This window comes from Cardiocondyla obscurior, linkage group LG05 (genome assembly GCF_019399895.1).
Source record: "Cardiocondyla obscurior isolate alpha-2009 linkage group LG05, Cobs3.1, whole genome shotgun sequence".
NCBI classification, from domain to species: Eukaryota; Metazoa; Arthropoda; class Insecta; order Hymenoptera; family Formicidae; genus Cardiocondyla; species Cardiocondyla obscurior.
This window is the reverse complement of record NC_091868.1, coordinates 2,085,755-2,106,021: the sequence shown is the minus strand read 5'-3', so window position 1 is coordinate 2,106,021 and position 20,267 is coordinate 2,085,755. Positions and strand designations below refer to the sequence as shown.

Here is a 20,267-nt window from a genome sequence, read left to right as displayed (position 1 = left end):
CGTCTCCCTTGGATTTAATTAAAGTCTTGCAGTAATTATGCGCCGCACGGAAAAAGACACCGTAGAAAATGTTTTTTCCCTCAAGTGGAACAATTAAAATACACTTTTCTTTACCCGTTTCTTTGTCAAATAGCGACGAGCGTACGGTGACGGTGATACAGACGCGGATATATTAATTCGCTGTTGTCGCTCGAAAATTATTTCGCCGTTCGTACTTAATCAGAATTCGCCGCTCCGCGCGCCGCTCGAGATATCCGGATACGAATGAAGTAAAAATAAGCCGTTGAAGTTTGAAAATAAAATTTTATTAGCTACGTAGCAAAATACCTATTTATTTAAATATTTGGCGTCACACGATTACCAGGCTAAGATCATTTATATTAATATACAATATGTAAAATGTGCCATATTGGATATGGGCAGTGTCCGTCGTGGTACGATAAAACTTAGACTTCAATACGAGATTCAGACGAATATAAATATATATTATTTTACATGCTAAAATATAGTACGCTATAAAGGCACTTGCTTGAATAGTTATACATATAAAAGTAAGAAGAAAACACATATGGCGAGGGAGAGGAAGCGCGAAGACAAAAGAGCGGGCAGCAGCGAGAAGGGTGGCTTCCCGGAGGAAGCCGTCCAGGACGCGGAGTGTCCTGACAGCGGGGTAAAGAGGGTATAGGCGGGAGGGAGGGGGGTAAAGAAGAAGGGAGAGGGAAAACAATGAAGACAAGATGTGGCCGCGGAACACATTTGAGGCAGAGGGGAATCACAGGAGAAAGGGAATACGTCCGTTCTCTTTACTTCTCGACGTCGTCGACACGGATCGGGGCGATGTCGCCCGTGCTTCCGTTCCGTCGTTCCGTTCGCGAGACATCCACCGCTCTTTTCCCCCTTGTTATCAGAGAACGAAACCGGCGCAATTCCGACGGGCTGAACTTTTCCTGTCGCGGGGACACGGCGAAATGTATCCCGCGCTCGCCGAGCACATTTTTATCGTCCCCGGATAAACACAAAGATCATTTCCGCGTGAGATCTCTAACGTCGAGACCCGGATTCGATAAAATTGCATCGATTTCAATCGCTGCTAGTAATGACAGTTTCGCTTCTATTCTCATGTATAAAAAAAAAAAAAGAAAAAAAAATCGAACAAAAAAGTGGGAGAAGTAAGTGTATGCGTGTTGTGTGTAGGGATGCGTGTAAAGTGTGTATTCCGTGTGGGATGGCGCGTACGTTTACGTATTCTTTATACAAACTTGGCAGCGACTTATTCGGGATCTAAGACTGCCCGCTTTTAGGGTCTGTTTCTCGGGGTTCCTGAACTGTAGAGCTTCCTCTATTGTTACCATCCAGAAGCTGTACTGATTAGAATAGTAATGGCAGTGTCCTTTGGCGCCGTTGCACTCGATGAACGGTGTGGCGCGGAAGTCCTCCAGGCAGGAACCAGGACTCGAAAGAGACTGGCCGCCGCCTTGAGAACCTGCACCGGTGTGCTAAAATCATGACATATATTTATGCAATATATATTTTGATACTCATTTGTTCGATAAATAAGCCCGAGAACTCAGTTTTTTAAATATTCGAGCGAGATCAAGGAAATAGGACATGTAAAATTCGGACTTAATTTATTTGTTTTAGAACTTGTAAAAAAAGAATCGTCCAGTCTCATTTATCGATCGCCGAAATCGCATCGTCAGAACGTTGAGAAAGAAAAAACGCCGCGAATAAAATAAATCTTTCTTTTACTAAAAGACAATCTTGGCTTCTCGACAGCTCATAGGGATGAAAGTTTACCTTATTCCGAAAATGATTGATGCGAACTTTTTATTAACTGAATATAAAACGAATTTCGAACTTAGATATGTTCGGAGAAAATTAATTGTGGGAATACGATCAAAACGCAGTTTCGTACAAATTTTCCCGATAAATATTAATTGTTTTAATTAACTCTTTTATATTGTTACTTTCATATTTTAATTTTTGTGGGGGATAATTAATTTAAAATAGTCACGATGTGATGATTAAAAAATTATTTACACTTAACAAAAAAGTAATGACAAATATGAAATAATCTCTGCTGCATTGACATGCTGAAGGAAAATAGTTACTTACCATTACAAAACTATAACCGATCCAAAGACCGGTCCATCCGTTCGGACATTCTGGAATGCTTATCGATTGACTGTGTACTGCTATCACATTAGCCGGAACTTCGCAAACCACACACCTGTTTAAAAAATCACAAGCTTACTGTTTGTTTGATAAATTTTTGTGAATAATTCTTTATATATTAATTTCTTTACGTAACGCTTGAAAGAAAAAAAGTATACTAATCAAAAGTTTTAATACGTAAAGGAAAGATTAGCTCTCGTTTCATTAGCAAGGCGATAATAAAATCAAGGAAAGAAATATTAATTTAGCTATTTTTTTTTTCTTTTTTGCACAGTTTCCTCGATAATTATAGCAAATAAATCTGTGCATATTAATCAGCCTTTGGCTATAGAATTGTAAATAATATTTTTTTGTACGCTCGGAATAAAAATCTAAACGACACGTAATATATAAATATAATAAACAATTTAAACTTACCTGGAGATATATCCTTCTATCGCCGTCTCCTCAACGGGCATCATAGGAATTGGATTATTCGTAGACAGCCAGTAAGAACGATCATTGCGACTAGCGTAATGGCAGACGTCATTGACGTCACAAAACAGGAAGGGTATCGTAGAGAATTTTCTTACACACGAGCCGGCATAACCTGTTTGATAATAATTTACACCACAGATTTAATTAGTTTGCAGACTAACAAAAAAATTAATATTTATTATCACCTTAAGATCAACAAAATATATTATCTCGTGGTTATGACATGATTCGAAAATGGAAGATATAAAAAAAAAGAAAAAACAAGTGCGACCTGTTTTATTGAAAGCAGATATATGTATCGATTAATCGATGCCAAATGATTTGTAATCACGAAAATATGCAATGCGACGCATGTAAAACTCACTTATAATAAATTTAAATGTATTAAATGCCAGCCGGTAACAATTTAATTCGGATAATCTGAATTAATTGCGCACACTTAGTAAATCTTCAACAAAACGAAAATGTATCCATAAATATAAATTAAAAAAAAATGAGAAAATTATAAATACTCGAAACACGCGTGGTGAGACGAATTTCTTTAAATGATGATTTAAAATTTAATTAATAAAATTAATTTAATTAAAATTTTGCACCTTATATCTAGCGTATAAATAATATATTAATATATAAACGTGAAGTTTACCTAAGTCTTGAGAGTGCGCTCTCTCGTCGCCATCGGTGTAAAGCAAACTGTATCCCTCCCAAAGTTTAATATGACCCGCGTCGCAATACGGGACGCTTGAACTTTGGCTATGTTTGACCAGAAGAATACCGGTGAGATAATCGGGTGTTGTTTCGCATGGCGCGCCGGGCTCGCCGATGAGTCCTGGTGCACCGATAGGACCTTGAAGACCCGGTAATCCGGGCCCACCTACGGGTCCAGGTAGTCCTGGTAATCCAGGAGGTCCTGCCGGACCAATGTAACCTTGAGCGCCTTTAATACCGTCTAATCCGGGGAAACCAGGCGGGCCTGAAAGTCCTTTCTCTCCAGGTGGACCAGGCGGCCCAACCGCTCCTACAAAAAAATATTTATAGCTTTAAATTCATCGTATATTAATTTAAATTGAAATAATTTTTACAAATCTTTGTAAAGCTTTTATAATTTAAATATTATTCATACATAAAATTTTTTTTTATTTTTTACAAAATTAATTTATATATAAACATTTTTTTTTTAATTATATAATTTTATAAATTAAATTTATACACGGTACCTGGGTATCCGCGGTCTCCTTTTGGTCCCATCGGTGGCTCAAGACAATCATCACCTTTATCTCCCTTTTGACCTACGTAGCCGACGATACCCATTGATCCGACTGGACCAGGGTATCCTCTGTCACCTTTTTCACCAACTGGTCCTGGTAAACCGTTTACACCGTCCCATCCTCTTTCACCTTTTTCTCCCGAAGGTCCGTCCAGTCCACTGGGTCCTAAAAATAAATGATAATTGTTACATCGTTGTTGAAAAAAATAATTATAATCTCATTTGTTTTATCGCTTTAATATAAACTTTTAATAATTTTTTTATTTATAACAATATTATCGAAAGATTAAAATTATTACTTGCATCTCGTAACAATGTATTTGTTATATTATTTAAATACATATATAAATAATTATTAATTAAACTTTTATCCGGTTATATATTTTTTATTAATTAAATTAATTAAAATTAAATTAATTAAAAATGTGATAATTCGCACCTCGAAGACCAGGTTCTCCTTTTGCTCCTGGAGCACCATATAATCCAGGTAGCCCTTGATCACCTTTCGACCCTCTCTCACCAGGTAATCCTGGCGCACCTTCGAGACCTGGAGCTCCGTCACGTCCGGGCGATCCTGTTAGACCCGGTAGTCCTTGATCACCTTTTTCACCTTGCGGTCCGAGCGGTCCGTAAGGACCAATATCTCCTTTCGGTCCAGGCAAACCAGGTAATCCTGGTTCACCTTTTTCACCAGGTCGTCCCGAGAAACCGTCTCTACCGTGTTTACCCATTAGACCTGGCAAACCTTTCTCGCCTTTTACTGTAATTCCGGGAACTCCAGAAATACCGGGAGATCCTAGTTCACCTATATAAAATATATGTTTTATAAATATTTAAAAAATCTTAATCAAATTTTATAATAAAAAAATTAACAATATTAAATTAATTAATTTATATATATATATATATATTTATATATATTTATATATAAATTTATATATATAAATTAAAATAAATTAATAATTATGGAAAATAAAAAATTATAATACCCATGAATAAAAAATTGTATTTTAAATAAATAAAAAACATACCCTTAAGTCCAGGAGCACCATGAGGTCCGGGTAATCCTTCAAGTCCAGGTAGACCTCTATCACCTTTTTCGCCGTCGTAACCAGGGATACCTATGACTCCTTGATCTCCTTTGTCTCCTTTATCTCCAGGACGTCCAGGAATACCTGGTTCCCCTTTTTCACCCTTAATTTGAATAGTAGGCCCTGGAGGACCACGATCTCCCTTTTCTCCAATGATACCAGTAATACCGGGCAATCCAACGAGTCCTAAAATTTAATTTTATTTTACGATTAAATTATTGCATATTGAGCACGCCGTTTTAATTTTTAATGCCGTAAAAAATATTTCTGTCGGTATTAAACGTGTAAAAAAATTATTTCGGAAAGAATTTGATTTTTAATAAGAAAATTAATAATATTTTTTCATATATTTAAAATATTTAGTTGAATTATAAAATAAAAAATTGCAAAAATAGAAAATTTATTCGAAAAAAAAAAAAAAAAAAAAAAAAAACAATTTTTATATTTAAACGTGTCATTAAATTTCGTATTATAATTACCTGGTGAACCACGTTCTCCTTTCACACCATCAAGTCCGGGCCGACCTGGAAGTCCCATTTCGCCATTGAGCCCAGGGAAGCCTGGTGCTCCATGTGGTCCGATATCTCCAATTTCTCCAGGAAGTCCATCTATACCAGGCGGACCTGGCTCGCCAGGTATTCCCGGTAAACCCTAATAATTAAAAAAATAATAAATTTTTAATAAAAAAAATTATTAGTTGAAAAATTTTGTAGCTTTTAATAATTTTTAATTATAAATACTTACGTAGTCGCCTTTTATTCCTGGGAATCCTCGTACGCCAGTATCACCTTTTTGTCCTTGGAATCCTGGTGCTCCGTCTCTGCCTGGAACACCAGGCTCTCCTTTTAATCCAGGTAATCCGTCACGACCAAAACCTGGTCTGCCAGTTTCGCCTTTCAATCCGTCAACACCATCTCGCCCTGAAGGACCTGGAGGACCGCGTATGCCCGGCATTCCTGGTTCACCTTTTTGTCCTTTTTCCGAGACTTGCCCTGGTTCTCCTTTCCTTCCCTAATTATACATATTGTTGCATATAATTAAATAATTTTATTAAATAATAATATATACATAAATATATAATATATCAATTAAATAAAAAATAAATTAATAAAACTGTAATAAAATAAGTATAATGAAATAATAATTTACAGCACGAAAATATACTTAATTATTATAAATATTAATTATTAAATATAATTATAAAAATTAACGCATAATATATATTATTATAAAATAAACGCATAATACATATTATTGTAAAATAAAAAAAAAATTTACCAGCGGACCCGGGGGACCAATATCTCCTTTAATTCCTTCGTAACCGATGAGTCCTGGTAAACCAGGAGTACCAGGAGGCCCTTGATCTCCTTTCAATCCTGATATACCGGGACGGCCAGGCTTTCCTTCCATACCCGGTAATCCAGGGAATCCTGGTGAGCCCTTTTCTCCAAATTCGCCTTTGATACCTGGCGCACCGTCAGCTCCAGGTCTACCTGGACTGCCAGGTATTCCTCGTCTGCCGGGATAGCCTTTTAGTCCATCAATGCCTGGTTCGCCGCGATCACCTTTTGCTCCAGGGAATCCTGGAAGTCCCGGTCTTCCTCCTTCTCCTGGTAATCCTGGTTCGCCTAAAAAATTAAAATTAAATTTAAATTTAAATTATTAATTAATATTAAATATTAAAATTAAAGCTAAAAAAATTAAAATTAATTATATATTAATATAATAAATAATAATTAATTATTTAATAATAAAAAAAATTAATAACGTATATAACGACAATTTACTGCATAATTATTTTTTCTAACAGTGCAATAAGCACATAAATTTTATTTAATTACTAAGTAATTATTTCTTAAATTTTTTTAAATTATATTATACCTTTGCTTCCGTCTACTCCTGGAATTCCGGCCACACCTGAAGGTCCAGGTGGACCGATCGGACCAGTATCTCCTTTTTCACCAGGTGCTCCTGGCAAACCATTTATTCCCGGCGGGCCGATATCTCCCTTTTCGCCGACAAATCCTGGCAAACCTTGATAGCCGGGCATGCCTTCTTTTCCCGGTGGCCCGGGAAGCCCTTTCTCTCCTTTTTCACCTTGAGGTCCTCTTAGACCAGGGCTACCTTTAACTGATACTCCAGGCTCTCCCTTGTCACCCTTCGGGGCCGGAGCGCCCGGGAAACCTCTAGGTCCTTCTCGACCAGGCTCTCCTGGGAAGCCCATAGGACCCATGTTACCTTTATCTCCTCGCGGACCAGGTAAACCTCTTGGACCGACAGGCCCAGGAGCACCAATCGGGCCGGGTAAACCGGGCTGACCCTAATTTTTTAATTGCAACATTATATTTTAATTTTTTTCTACCGATAAATGAGATAAATTAATTTATTCGTGGTTTTCTTATTTTTTATTTTATTTTATTTTATTTTATTTTTTTATTTTTTTTTACGTCATTTGTTATATTAATATTAATGTATTTTATTTATTGATATACGTACGGAGAAACCTTGTAATCCCTTATCACCAGGATATCCATCTCTTCCAGGTGGTCCCGGTTCTCCCTTATCACCAGTTAAACCTCGATCGCCTTTAAAGGCTTTCGTTAAATTAATTGGACATTCACCTGCAAACAATATTAATTTTATATATTAAATTTAAAGAAATATTTTTAAGTATATTAAAAAGTATTATTTAAAAAATCTTTTAAAAAATATGTTAATATGTGCAGCGCATTTTTAATTAATTATTTTAAAAATTAATATTACAAAAAGTTTTATAAGAAAATCTCGATAAAATCTTACCAGAGTCACCCTTCTCTCCATATTCACCAGGTTCTCCTTTTTGTCCTGGATGCCCTGATCGGCCTGCTTCTCCAGGTTCGCCTTTTATACTTACTCCTTTCTCACCTCTACGTCCAGGAGTGCCTGGCCTTCCTGGAACGCCATCTTGGCCAGGAAAACCGCGATCTCCCTAAAAGCGACGAATTTATAATTTTACACATAAAGAAATATTTGCCAGAAAAAAATTAAAATATTAATTTTTTTAATCTGATAAAAATTAATTAAAAATTAATCTTACTGGTGTTCCTTTGAGCCCTGGAAAACCTTCGAATCCGGGTCTCCCTTTTTCTCCCGCAGGCCCTTCTGGTCCCGGCGGACCTTGTCGACCGATTTCCCCGCGCGCTCCTTTTTCACCTTTTTCTAGTTTGAGCATGTTTCGTGTAACTGTTGCTGGAGTACCGGGCTCTCCTTGAGGTCCTGAAGAACCGGGTATACCATCTTTTCCCTTATTGAAAAATCCGTACATTTTTTTTAATTTGAAAATTTAGATTAACAAAAGTACATATATGTTTATCGAATATCTTGATATTAATATTGTAACTATTCGAGTGGAAATTTAGCTAATTTGATTTTGCATAGTTTTATACAGAAAATACATATCAAACAAAAAGATTAAAAAATTTTGTTTATTTTAAATTAAAATTTTATCTTAAAAAAAAAAAGATTTTATTTAAAATTTTGTTATATTTTATTAAAATCTATAAAATAAATTACCCGAGTGGAAATTTAGCTAATTTCATTTTACATAGTTTTATATAGAAAATACATATCAAACAAAAAGATTAAAAAATTTTGTTTATTTTAAATTAAAAGTTTATCTTGTAAAAAAAAAAATTTTATTTAAAATTTTGTTATATCTTATTAAAATCTATAAAATAAATTAATAAATATAACTTACTGGAATTCCGGGAGGTCCGATTGCGCCTGGCAATCCATCTAATCCAGGTTCTCCAGGGAAACCGCGTTCTCCGGGTGGTCCTCGAGGTCCCGTAAGTCCGGGTATACCATCTAAGCCGCGTTCTCCTTTAGCGCCTCTCAATCCCGGTAAACAATCTATACAACGACCGCCAATATCTCCTTTTTCTCCAGGCTGCCCGGGAAAGCCTGGATTGCCGTCTCTTCCTGGTGCTCCGGGTTCCCCGGCCTCTCCGGGAGCACCCGGAGCTCCCGGAATACCGTCGAGAGAATCACCCGGTCGACCTCGAACGCCCACGTAACCTCGTTCACCCTTTTGACCTTTCTCTCCGTCCGAACCGGGCGATCCGTCGACACCTTTCGGTCCCTATGTTTAACATAACAATTTTTTTACTTTATAAAATAATATTAATAATAATAATTTAATTACTATTTTATTTAAATTAATAAAACATTGATTACAAAATTTAAATAAATTTAAAAATAAAACATTAATTTTAAAAATAATAATTTTAAAATATATAATTGTATATTTTACCGTTATTGAAAATCCTTTTTCTCCTTGCGGTCCTCGAGGTCCTGCCGGTCCGGGTGGCCCGTCGAATCCTCGTGGGCCCGGACCTCCAGGAAATCCTGTTAATCCAGGTTCACCTTTTGCACCTTTGTCTCCTGGCAAACCTTCTGGACCTGGAATTCCAGATAAACCGGGACCTCCTTGTAAGCCTATAGGCCCTCTTGGTCCCGGATCTCCCGGAAAACCGTCTGATCCTCTCGGTCCTGTGGGTCCGGGAAATCCTCGTGGTCCTTTCGGACCTGGTGGCCCCGGTCTTCCTTTACCGCCCTAAAGTGCAAACATGAATAAAATTATAGTTTTAATTTTTAAATATCTTTAAAATCATATTTTATATATTAACGTTATATAAAAGTAATATAATAAAAAATTATTTTATTAATGATAATATTCATTTAATAAATTCGAACTTACTCCTGGCGGTCCAGGAGGTCCTCGTAAACCAGGAACACCCATTGAACCATCTCGTCCAGGTTCTCCTTTTTTACCGGGTCGTCCACCAAGTCCCTCTAATCCGTCAATACCTCGATCGCCTTTTCGTCCAGGCGGTCCGGGAGGACCAGAGAAACCATCTCTACCCTAAAATTATTTTTTGTTTAATTATTTTTCTGAAATTAAATTTAAAAATGACAAAAAAAAATACTTATGCTTAATAAAAAAATTAAATAAAATACTTACACGAATGCCTGGAGCGCCTGGAAGGCCTTTTTCTCCTTTTTGGCCTAATCCTCCGGGTATACCGTGATCGCCTATGAATCCTGGTTCTCCTTTTTGTCCTTCCGGTCCAAAATCACCCTAAATATTACTCCAATTAGAATATATTATAAAACATATAATAATACGTAAAAAAAAAACATCCGTTTTTACATACTTTATCTCCTTTCAGGCCTGGTTCTCCGGGCGGACCCGTTATATCCTTGATTCCTATGAATGGTTCTACAGGGCCACTCGACCCCGGCGGTCCCTGTTCACCCTTTTGACCTTTGTCTCCCTTTAATCCTTCAAATCCAAGACCCATGTTACCTTTTTCTCCTTTCGGACCTTGTACGCCAGGAGTACCCTAAAGAAATTAAATTTTAAATATTAATTATATATATAATTTTAAATATAATTATATATTTTTAATTAATATATAATTATTATTTAATAATATATATATTACTTACATAGGGACCTTGTTCACCCTTCGGGCCAGGCAAACCGCGATCTCCCTGAAAACCGGGAGGGCCGGGAGGTCCTCTCACACCGTCAATCCCTGGCTCGCCTTTTTGACCTTCCGTAAAAGAACCAGCGTACGCCGGTTGACCCTTTTCTCCCTTAGGTCCAGGCCCACCTCGAAAACCGCGAGGTCCTGGCTCCCCAGGTACACCGTCGCGACCACGTTCACCCTAAAATAAAATAAAATAAAAAAATTATACTAATTAAATAATAACAGTCTAATAATCTCCTATAATAAATTTATCATAAAACAATTTTTAAATAATAATTTTACTTATAAGTAAACGTGTAATATTTCTTTAATTATATCCATATAGAATTCATATTATATTTAAATTTTTATAACTTCTAAAATAAAATTTACTTACGTCCGTTCCGTTGCAACCATCACGACCGGGCAAGCCTGGAGAACCTGGACCTCCTTGTAATCCAGGCACGCCGTTAATGCCAGGAAAACCAGGCATGCCCATTTTTCCCTTTGATAACGTAAAGAAAATTTTTTTTTTAATAAAAGTTTTAATTCGTTACAGTATCGCGATGATACTAAAAATACATACTCTGTCACCTTTAGCGCCGTGCGGGCCTTGAGGACCGGGATCTCCTTTTTCACCTTTCGGTCCTAAAAGACCTTCTGTTCCCGGAAATCCACGTTGTCCTTTAGGGCCTTGATGTCCGAGTACTCCCGGTGGTCCCTTAAATAACGATAAATAAATTAGTTAACACTTAAAACCTCCGAAAGTCGCGTTAAAAACCTACCCGCGATCCCTTCTCGGCGAAGCATTTCGGTACGCAGCATCCCGATCCGGTGCAGTTTCCCGATGCACCGGGCATCGGCACCACTTGATAATTGCTTGGATAATTCTCGTCATCTCCAGCGGCAGCATAGCCACCATGACTGCGCCCACGACTGTCACCATAAGTGTTTCCGCGATTTCCGTTTCCACGATTATAAGATTCCGCGCCATAACTTTCTCCGTAACTACCGCTGTACGAATCACCGGTATTTCCTCGATTGTAATTGTAAGAACCTCCTCTTCGTTCATTTTCAACGCCACCTAAAAGAGATAAATAATTAAATAAAAAATTTTAACAAAAGTAGTTTCAAAGAATTAAAATTATTCAAACGGTTTGTTAAAAAAAAATTACTGCAAATTTTTATTTTTAACAAATTTGTACAATTTCGATATATAAACTTATTACTTTATTTATTAAATTATTTATTAAAATAAATTTTTTTTATATAAATCTTAAAACGCGCTATCAAATAAAGCCGAGATTGATTACCGCTGTATATGTCGTAATCGCCGCGACCGTCGGGATAACCGCTTGATCGGTTTTCATCAATTCCGGATCCTGGCGCGCCTCCGCTATCGGGATACCTGTTGTAAATCTCTCGATCGTAAGAAGGTCGATCATGAGGGTTGTTTCTAGTTCTCTGAGCTCCCCACCATTGTCGAGTCCTTTCATCAGGAGTATAATGATTACTTGCGAAACTGCCGTTCCGCCTTTCCGGATCCTCGTATCCTAGACATGCCAATCAGCAAACATAATGTCGGAATTCTCCCGACGGCTGTTTCCGACATTTACGAATATTACCAAATTTTAGGGAACGAAAGAACGGTTCTTTGCACGCGACGAAAATTGATAGTCCGCTCGAAAAACGAATCATCTGCACGAAACGGTATTGGGACATATTATAATCAATTTTTTTATACCTTTATGTGGCTTTATAAACGTGTTACTTTTATAGATAAAATTAATCCAATAAAATTAAATTGACTTCACGCTCCTTACGCGAAACACTTTTAAACGAGATGCGCGAGACATCGTTATAAACTTGATTATAAAACTATCGTAGTATTCCTGTGCGTTTTTTTTTTCTCTTTTTTTTTTACATTGTCAAGTGACGTAAGGATGCTGGATAGGATAGGACGTAATTATTGTACTTCCTGCTATTTCTCACATAAATCATAGCAGCGAAAAGCATGAGGCGGCATGTTGTCCAAGTACCTTCGTTGTCCACGATAAACCCTTTGTTTAAATATTTCCATCCTGGCGAACTGCCGTAGTCGTCATCGCTGTCGTTTGTAGGCCTTCCGATATCACCTCGATCCTCGTTCAGTGGCACGACCGGCGGCGGATTCTGCCATGTGTAATTATTATATTGCTGAAACAAATATTCGGAGGTGTAAAGCTCCGTAAATGGAATTGAAAAAAGTGCCGCAGCACCGATGCGATCAATAAAACGTGATATCCACGTTCGTGATAAAGATACAGATGTGCCGGATGAAAAAGAATTGCAAATCGTCGTTTGTCAAACTTGCGAGTAATTAAATTCTCTATTTTAATTTAATTATTAAAAAATATCTAATTATCATATCTTACAAAAAAAAGAAATCTTTTTTAATATCGTTATATTATAAACAAAGATACTAGATCACACAAGAGTTAAAATATCTATTATTCTTCTCACCTAATTTTTTAAAAAGACTCGATGTGGTTTTTATTTTATTTTTGTATGACTGAGATAAGTGTTTCTTGACATTTATTAATATAGAAATTTAAATTAAATAAATTTACTGCCGCTCGTAAAATTAATAATAAAAGACATATCTTCCCCTTAATTTGCAAAAGATTTAACGAGATTGCTCCCAAAAGCTTACACGAATAATGGTATCATATAATGTTAAAGTTGAATCCCGCGTGCGCTTATTAAATGATAATCTTCGTAAATTTATAGGTATGCGTTTCATGACACAAGCGGCGTGGCCGTAAATTTTTAACGAGGTCGCATCTCGCGCGGCCAAGATTTACGCTTTATCCACCGAGTGCATTGTTCTTACAGCCTCATGGCAAACGGTACGACGGTATAAAAAGAGCTACTTTATCGACCGGCTGGTACGACCCTGAAGAGAAGATAAAATTGCCGCGGTGGTTACTTCTAATGTTCCGCGTATCTTTCTTCCTTCATTTCTTCCGCTTAGCTGCTACTTCCAGAAAGATTAATTATGTCAGATCGGGACACCGTTGAAAATCTCATTTTACAATCGGAAAAACCAGACATTAACACTTAGTTCGGATAATTTATAAATACAAACGGCAATGGAAAAGAAAAAGCAATTAAATAGTTTTATCTAAAAATACAGCGAGTCGCTGTCTTTTTATTAATTTTGTCTTAAAAATTGCGTTCGCATAAATCTCTTTTATATCTAACATAAAAAAAGAAAAATAATCGTGTCCGAGCAGCAGGCGAAAATTAATTCACCGAGAATTCAAATGGCATGTCGCACTTTAATATTCAACGCGAAGATTAAAATTAATTTAATCAAGATAAATTCGTTAATCTTTTTTTTTCCGGATGTTTTTGCTTCCCTCCCAGAGAAACCATCGTTTTAGCGGCGAGCGCGTGCAGATTTCCTGGCGAGTGCGCTATCGTTTTCCCAGAAAGTCATTGTCTTGCCCCCGTTTTCATATTTTTGTCCTTTTTTTTTTCTTTTTGTATCCCCGAGGATGACACGCGCTGACAGGAAACGCGCGGAGATAGTCAGTTATCGTTCCGAGATGACGTACCGCCCTCGGAATGGCTGCGCGTCTGTGCCGCACATGCACCACGTACGACGATATAGAGAAAACGATAGTGCCCTTTTAAAATTTCATTCATCGTCGAGCAATCGCGAGGCTCGAGAGGACGCCCCGGCGTGTCGCGTAGATGCAAGAAATCACAAAAGTACAAATCGAACGATAAAGGACCAACGCGAGACGAAATTTTCTATCGAATCGAAACGAAAAAAAAAGTAAAACCGTGAGACCGCAACTAATAATCATTCGTTTATCATTTATTTCTATTCCACATTAAGGATGCTACGCACGACGTAGGGACAATATTAAAAAAAAAAAGCAAGGGACGACAAACGTGAAATTAAAATAATTGTTGTTAACAAAAGTTAATCGGTTTTGTCTTAGAAAAAAAAATAAAAAAGAAAACTAAGATTTTTTAGATCGGTCCTCTGAAATAATTTTGTATCATATATCAGTCTATTCATTGAGCATTAATCCTGGATCTAGGTTCTATTTAAGTGAATTTGATTAATCAAAGTTAGATAGAGATTCGCTTTGTATACTTCGCAAACAGTTCGTGTCAAAGCGGCATGAATTTCCTTTCTGTCTCCCAAGTATTTCACGAAAAATAATTAATTTCGGGACTTATTGCACGGTCATACATCATTGCATTCGCACGGATCGCGTAAAGAGAAGCGGAAATCAAAGCTGCGTATAGAAAGTACTCGTGTATACAATGCCGGCTGGTAAACCCAGCTGGCGCAAAAGCGACGTTGAGAGAGGGTGGAGGATTCGTCTCAATGGTAAACCAATCCGACAATAGATTGACTGCTTTATAGATAGAGCACGGCGCATCGAGCTGCAAATCTGCAAACCGTGAAATTATCCCGCCTAACGCTCCACGATTCATGAGTTATGCAGATGATAACTGTTAGGCCGAGCTGATGCGCGGATTAGAAAACCGTTTAGCACTTTCAATCTCGGGGAATGAACGGGGCGCGCGACGAGCTCTTTTACATCGTAAAGCCAGCGTAAAAAGCACCGGTAAAAAAAAAAGTAGATGCTTCAGAATTGCAAGTCCACAAAAAAAGCTTACAAGATTTTGATCAAATAATCAATTCCGAACTTATTGAAAGCAGAAAATTACTTTTTCTACACTGAAAGAATTTTATTAAATTTATTGAATAATTCTGTATCGAAAGAAAGTTAATATTTTTATTATCGCAAGTTGTTATTTTTTTTCTTCTTTTTTTCTTTTAAATTCGAGCTTTAAAAAACGCAACAGCACGTTTTCGCATCTGCCGAAAATTCTGCCGCACGTTAATTTCGCGACTCCGTGATCGCCGATCAAGTCGGGTTAACGTCCTCGAGTGAAATCAAGGCTCCGATACTGATCGGTCGATTTGCAACTATTACGACGACGAATAGGCGACAGTCGAGACTGTTGACCGAAGGAGCGAGCTACCAGACCTACGAGACCAGCTGATTGAGATTCGCTCGTGCGAGGAACGATCCTCGACGCTCGCCGACAATTTCGTTTAATGAAACGCTTAACCCAGTTCTCTTATTTTAGATACGAGATATCTTTTCGTGACGGTTCAAGAATTGTCCCTTTTATCGCCTATCTCGGCCGCCTTCGTGAATCCGCGATTACGCAACGCCGAGTACATTGTGAACGACCGCGATGACTGCGCGTCCCTCCTCCTGTCCCTTCTCCCCCAACCCCCTTCTCCCTGCGACCCCCCTTTTCGCCCCCGACGACCTTCTTCTTCGTCTTTCGCTTCGTCTCTTCTTCTCTTCTCGTACCCGATTATCGTCGTCGCCGTCTTCTTTTTCTGCGCCGCGTCTCGAGGCTTCGCCCGCGTCTCTTTTTCATCTTTCGCCGTCGCGTTCGGGCACCGGCGGTGCTTAACCACGTTGACGTTGACTTTACGTGGGACGGGGTACACGCTAATTCGTTACTCGTGATTTTTTCTGATCCCGAGGCGGCACCGCGCGTATTCATGAGCGCGAACGCGCGCGCGGCCGCGCCGGGACGACGGGATTCCGATGCGTCCGGCGATTTTAATCTGCCTCGTTCAAACAAGCGAGGGATTTCATCGAGGGACGCGCGCGGCGAAGAAATTTGCAATTCAATTAATTAACAACAAGTCAAAGTTGCCGATACGAGATGCTTGTTGGCTTTATAAACGGTGAAGTATTGATCGCGATTCCTGCGCGATGCTCCGCGGTACGAAATCGGATACCCGCGGAATCTTGGATGCATCTTTAACGAGCTGTTTTCGAAACCTTTTTCCCTGAGGCCGCGCGTACGAGATTAACTTCGTAAGAAAGAGAGACGGAAAACACGTCGAGCGCAGTCGGTTTTAATATATTGATATTAATTCACTTCTCATTGATTTAACTTGATTTGTTCAACGCGAGGAAGACACCGTAAAGAGAAAATGGTTTCGCGAGAGCGCGTGCCGTTCTTCAAATTTCAAATCTCAAATGTCACGTACAGTCGCTAATTCCATCCGCCCGAAAATCGCTGATCAGCGGAACTTCGCGCGTTACGTGCGAAATCTCATCGTCCCGTTTGTTTTACCGCGCGGGAAGTTGTCGAGCGAAAGCGAGATCGCGCGAGAAGTTGTAACGGGGGCGAAAACAGGTGCGCAACGGGGAAAACGGCGCTCGGTTTTATCTCGGCGCGCCCCCGCGGGTTTCGCCGACGGAGTCGCGGGGAAATCAAGTCCGGAGTGCGCTCAATTGCCGACTATTTCCAGTAGTGACTAAGCTGGCTCGCGTGCACGACGCGTGCACACGTGCGCTCACGTAGCCAGCGGTAATAAAATTACAGCGAGCGCAGTTACGGCGCCGTAGGCGGACTGGTCAGCGAGAGACGACTGCCCTATTTCGGAGCTAGGCACCTTTTCGCTTTTTATCGCGCCGGAAAGGTGCAAGGGCCTCATTCAGATCTCGCCGGAAAGGTCGAATCACCCTCACAGTCGAAAGCCCCCCGCTGACAGCTTTTTCATCTCTGCTTTTTTAATGTACGGCTACTGTAAACGCCTGGATGTTCCGCGAATAACGCTTTATACGTTTAATAAAAAAAATCTGAGCTGAGCGGTAATTTACGTCTCGCGTCATTCACGATTTTTACGGATCACACGGGTTAGCGTAAACTGTTCCCCATCTCCGTTAGGGCGTAGTTAATTATAAATGACTGTAAACACGTCACGTAGACAGCGCCCAGAGGCACCCCGCATGACGTCACTTGAGCGGAACCCTGACGCTTCCCGCTGCGTTATTTAGCTGCGAGCATTCCGAGGAACTAGGTCGGAGAAAGGTTGCGAAAGGGCGGTACGAATAGATATGACAAGAAGAGGAATCCGATAATCGGATGTTGCCACAGCGAAAGTTAATTCGGCGGCCTATGTAAATACACGCGAGATAGTTGGCGATTAATTGCGTCCCGACAGTTTTACATAATTTGTTTTCAACGAAAAGTTTGAAATCGGGATCGCTGAATTTTAAAAAACTTTGATCGCTTTAAAAAAAAAAAAAAAAAAAATGTAAATTGGCTCGAAATAAATGAATTATTGCAGGTGCTGTGCGAAGTTTGCGTTTCATTCGGTATAAAAAAAAGTAAAAAAAAAAAAGCTGCCAACGCCGATAGATTTTTATTTTGACAGTTGCAATAATATTTTTTATCGAATAATAGCGACCAATAAATAAAGAATAATATATGATAATAAAAATTATGTAAAGCAAGCTTTGCTTGAAAAATTTATCGCGTATATCTGTTACACCGAAAAAAAAAAAAAAACAAGTCAAAGTATTAAATTACGTAATCGAATAATGAATCAACGAGTCCAGGTCAATATCGACTGTTTCCGAATTTCGTCTCGTCTACGACTCGCAACGCGAGGATCAATTAGCGCGGTCCGGAATTAGCGAGATTCCGGCCACTTTTATTACGCTCTCCACAATCACCGCTATATTTGTCGCACACTTCAGTAATTTTCCACAAAACGATTCTTATCGCCGAGTAGTAATACGCTTAAAATACAGACCCCGCCACTTACATGAGCCTCCTCTCCCCTCCCCCCACTCTCTCCCCAATGACATTTCACACACGAGCGAAATGTAATACGCGGAGCACACGTTTTCGTAATCGCGCGCTTCCTTCCGAACTCGTACGTCCTGAAAGATCTTGAAATTACCTAATGGAAACGAGATGTATAGAACAGCTGGATTTTCAGTTTCGCCAATTAAACCTCTATCGCTCATACTTTGTCGCACGCATGTCGCGCGATCGACAAACGTATTGCAGGGACGTGAGAGGCTTTTTTTTTTATAAATATCTCCCCGCTGTGGTGAAAAGAGGGAGAGCCTGCGTGGGCGCGCACGTGCAGCGATCGTGATAAAATATCTCCTCGTAAGTTCGATGTTCCAACTGCACGCGTTACCACCGGCGGCAAATCGAATTACGTTTCGATCGAATCGGGCGAAACGCGATCTCCTCGCGATCTCTTAAGAATTGGCTTCTCTCGGCGAACGGCGGCTTGGGGGGTGAGGATTTAGATGCACGTGACACGATTCCACCAGCTACGCGTCGAGCCGCGGTGTCTTCGATGAATGAATCTACGAAATATCCTGCGAGCAAGTCGAACCGGTCGCGCGAACACAAGATCGCAGGTATCAACGTCGAAACAATCTGCCGAAACTGTGCTGGCGACTCTCGGCTCGGTTTTCTCGGCGATGCGACGGTTCCCTTTCAATCGAAAGCCGACGATCACTCGCCTCCGCCGATTTTTCATTCGACTCGTAAACACCGATTTTGAATGTAATTACATTCATTACGCTAATTAAAACCGTACGCAATTACGAGGTGGCGACCGAGAGTTTATACGCTAAAATAACAGCGAAGTTTTTCTTTGCACTTGGATTATTAAAGATTGCATTACGCACTGCGACTCTTCAAACGTGGACAAGCGATAAAAAGAAAAAAAAAAAAAAAAGCCACGCGAGAAAATCCTGCTTATCGCATTCGGAAAAATGTAACGCGGCTGTTACGGCATTTGATAATTTCACAGTCACTCGCGAGTCGATAAAAGTGTATCAAGAAATTTTACATACCCCACTAACAATCCCGGCCAGGAAAACTGTGGATGCGACGAATCTGAAAGCAGAATTGCGCGCCGGGATATTATTCCAATGAATTCGTTACGCATTAGATCGCGCAGAGGAAACGAGCGGAGTAGTGAGAAAGGAAAATTGGACGTAGATATAAAGCGACATAAAATTTTACTTGAAAATGAATTTTATATCCAAAAATCACATTATATTTTTTCGAAAAAAAAAAAGAAAAAAAAAAAATTTTTTGCACATTCGAAGAGAAGTAATATTAAAGTGCGGCACGATTCGCGATTGCGTCGGAGCACCAGGACCCCTCGCGGTCGTCCTTGAGGGGGTCCTCTCACCTTTCCGCGGAAACTCGCGCGGCGACAGGGGTGACAGCATCCCCTCCGTTCGATAAAGAAGATCGTCTCGCTCAGCAATCAAGACAGGAGCAAAAACGAATCGCGAAATACCGGTCGAATGAAAGAAGAGACGAGGAAGAGGAAGAAGAGGTAATAAGGAGGCGAGGAGGAAGCGACGGCCGTCGAGGAATCGGGGTAAGGAGGAGGATTCAGGGAAGGTGGGTCGGAGTAACGCGGTACCAAGGAAAAATAGAGATCGAGAGGCAACTCACCGCAATCCCAACCGGGTCATGTCGACCTCCCTATTCCTCGGTGGGTCTAGGGAGCCGAGAAGCGCAGGCCGAAGGCACCGAGCACCGCACAGACGGGCAGTCACAAAATATCGCGCAGAACCGGGCACCGAGCAGACGGACGATGTGTGCGGACCATCCCATCCAGGGAGATCTCTGAATGGGCTCCGGGTAGAGGGAAGGAAGGAAGGTGGAGGCGGCGGTCGCGCCGAGCCACGCCAGCTAGAATTCCTCCGCCGAAAGGACCGGGCCGAGAAGAGAGTGCCTTCTCTCGGGCGCCTTCCGCGACGGGTGACGTCGCGCGCTTACTCGCTCCGGCTTGCTCGTTTTCCCCGACGTCGACGGGGGATCGGTCCCTCTCTCCCCGTCTTTTTCTCTCGCTCCTGCGAAGAGGGCGACCGC

The 20,267-nt window shown here is 39.9% G+C and overlaps 1 protein-coding gene across 1 annotated transcript; it reads right to left on the bottom strand.

Moving 5' to 3' along the window:
* Positions 1–283: 283 nt before the first annotated feature.
* On the bottom strand, positions 284–19,971 carry Col4a1 (Collagen type IV alpha 1). Its single transcript, XM_070656411.1, has 27 exons — positions 19,848–19,971; positions 19,232–19,274; positions 12,563–12,719; positions 11,837–12,076; positions 11,309–11,607; positions 11,110–11,244; positions 10,921–11,028; positions 10,501–10,722; positions 10,206–10,394; positions 10,013–10,129; positions 9,749–9,913; positions 9,302–9,604; positions 8,747–9,130; positions 8,087–8,293; positions 7,810–7,978; positions 7,507–7,631; positions 6,892–7,330; positions 6,289–6,638; positions 5,755–6,021; positions 5,490–5,661; positions 4,951–5,196; positions 4,359–4,724; positions 3,870–4,085; positions 3,299–3,670; positions 2,593–2,764; positions 2,116–2,230; positions 284–1,496 (listed from the first exon to the last, which is right to left on the bottom strand). Exons 1-27 carry the CDS (start codon positions 19,865–19,867, stop codon positions 1,239–1,241), a joined length of 5,856 nt encoding a protein of 1,951 aa, XP_070512512.1. The 5' UTR covers positions 19,868–19,971; the 3' UTR covers positions 284–1,238.
* Positions 19,972–20,267: the final 296 nt, after the last annotated feature.

What these genes read in the sequence shown, in the direction of transcription:
- Col4a1 (XM_070656411.1), bottom strand. Translation starts at nt 19,867, where the DNA reads ATGACCCGGTTGGGATTGCG. An exon ending in CAGGCCTGAAAGGAGATAAA is followed by an intron (nt 10,130 to 10,205) that starts GTATGTAAAAAC and finishes AGTAATATTTAG; the next exon opens with GGTGATTTTGGACCGGAAGG. An exon ending in GACCTCCTGGACCGCCAGGA is followed by an intron (nt 9,605 to 9,748) that starts GTAAGTTCGAAT and finishes TTTGCACTTTAG; the next exon opens with GGCGGTAAAGGAAGACCGGG.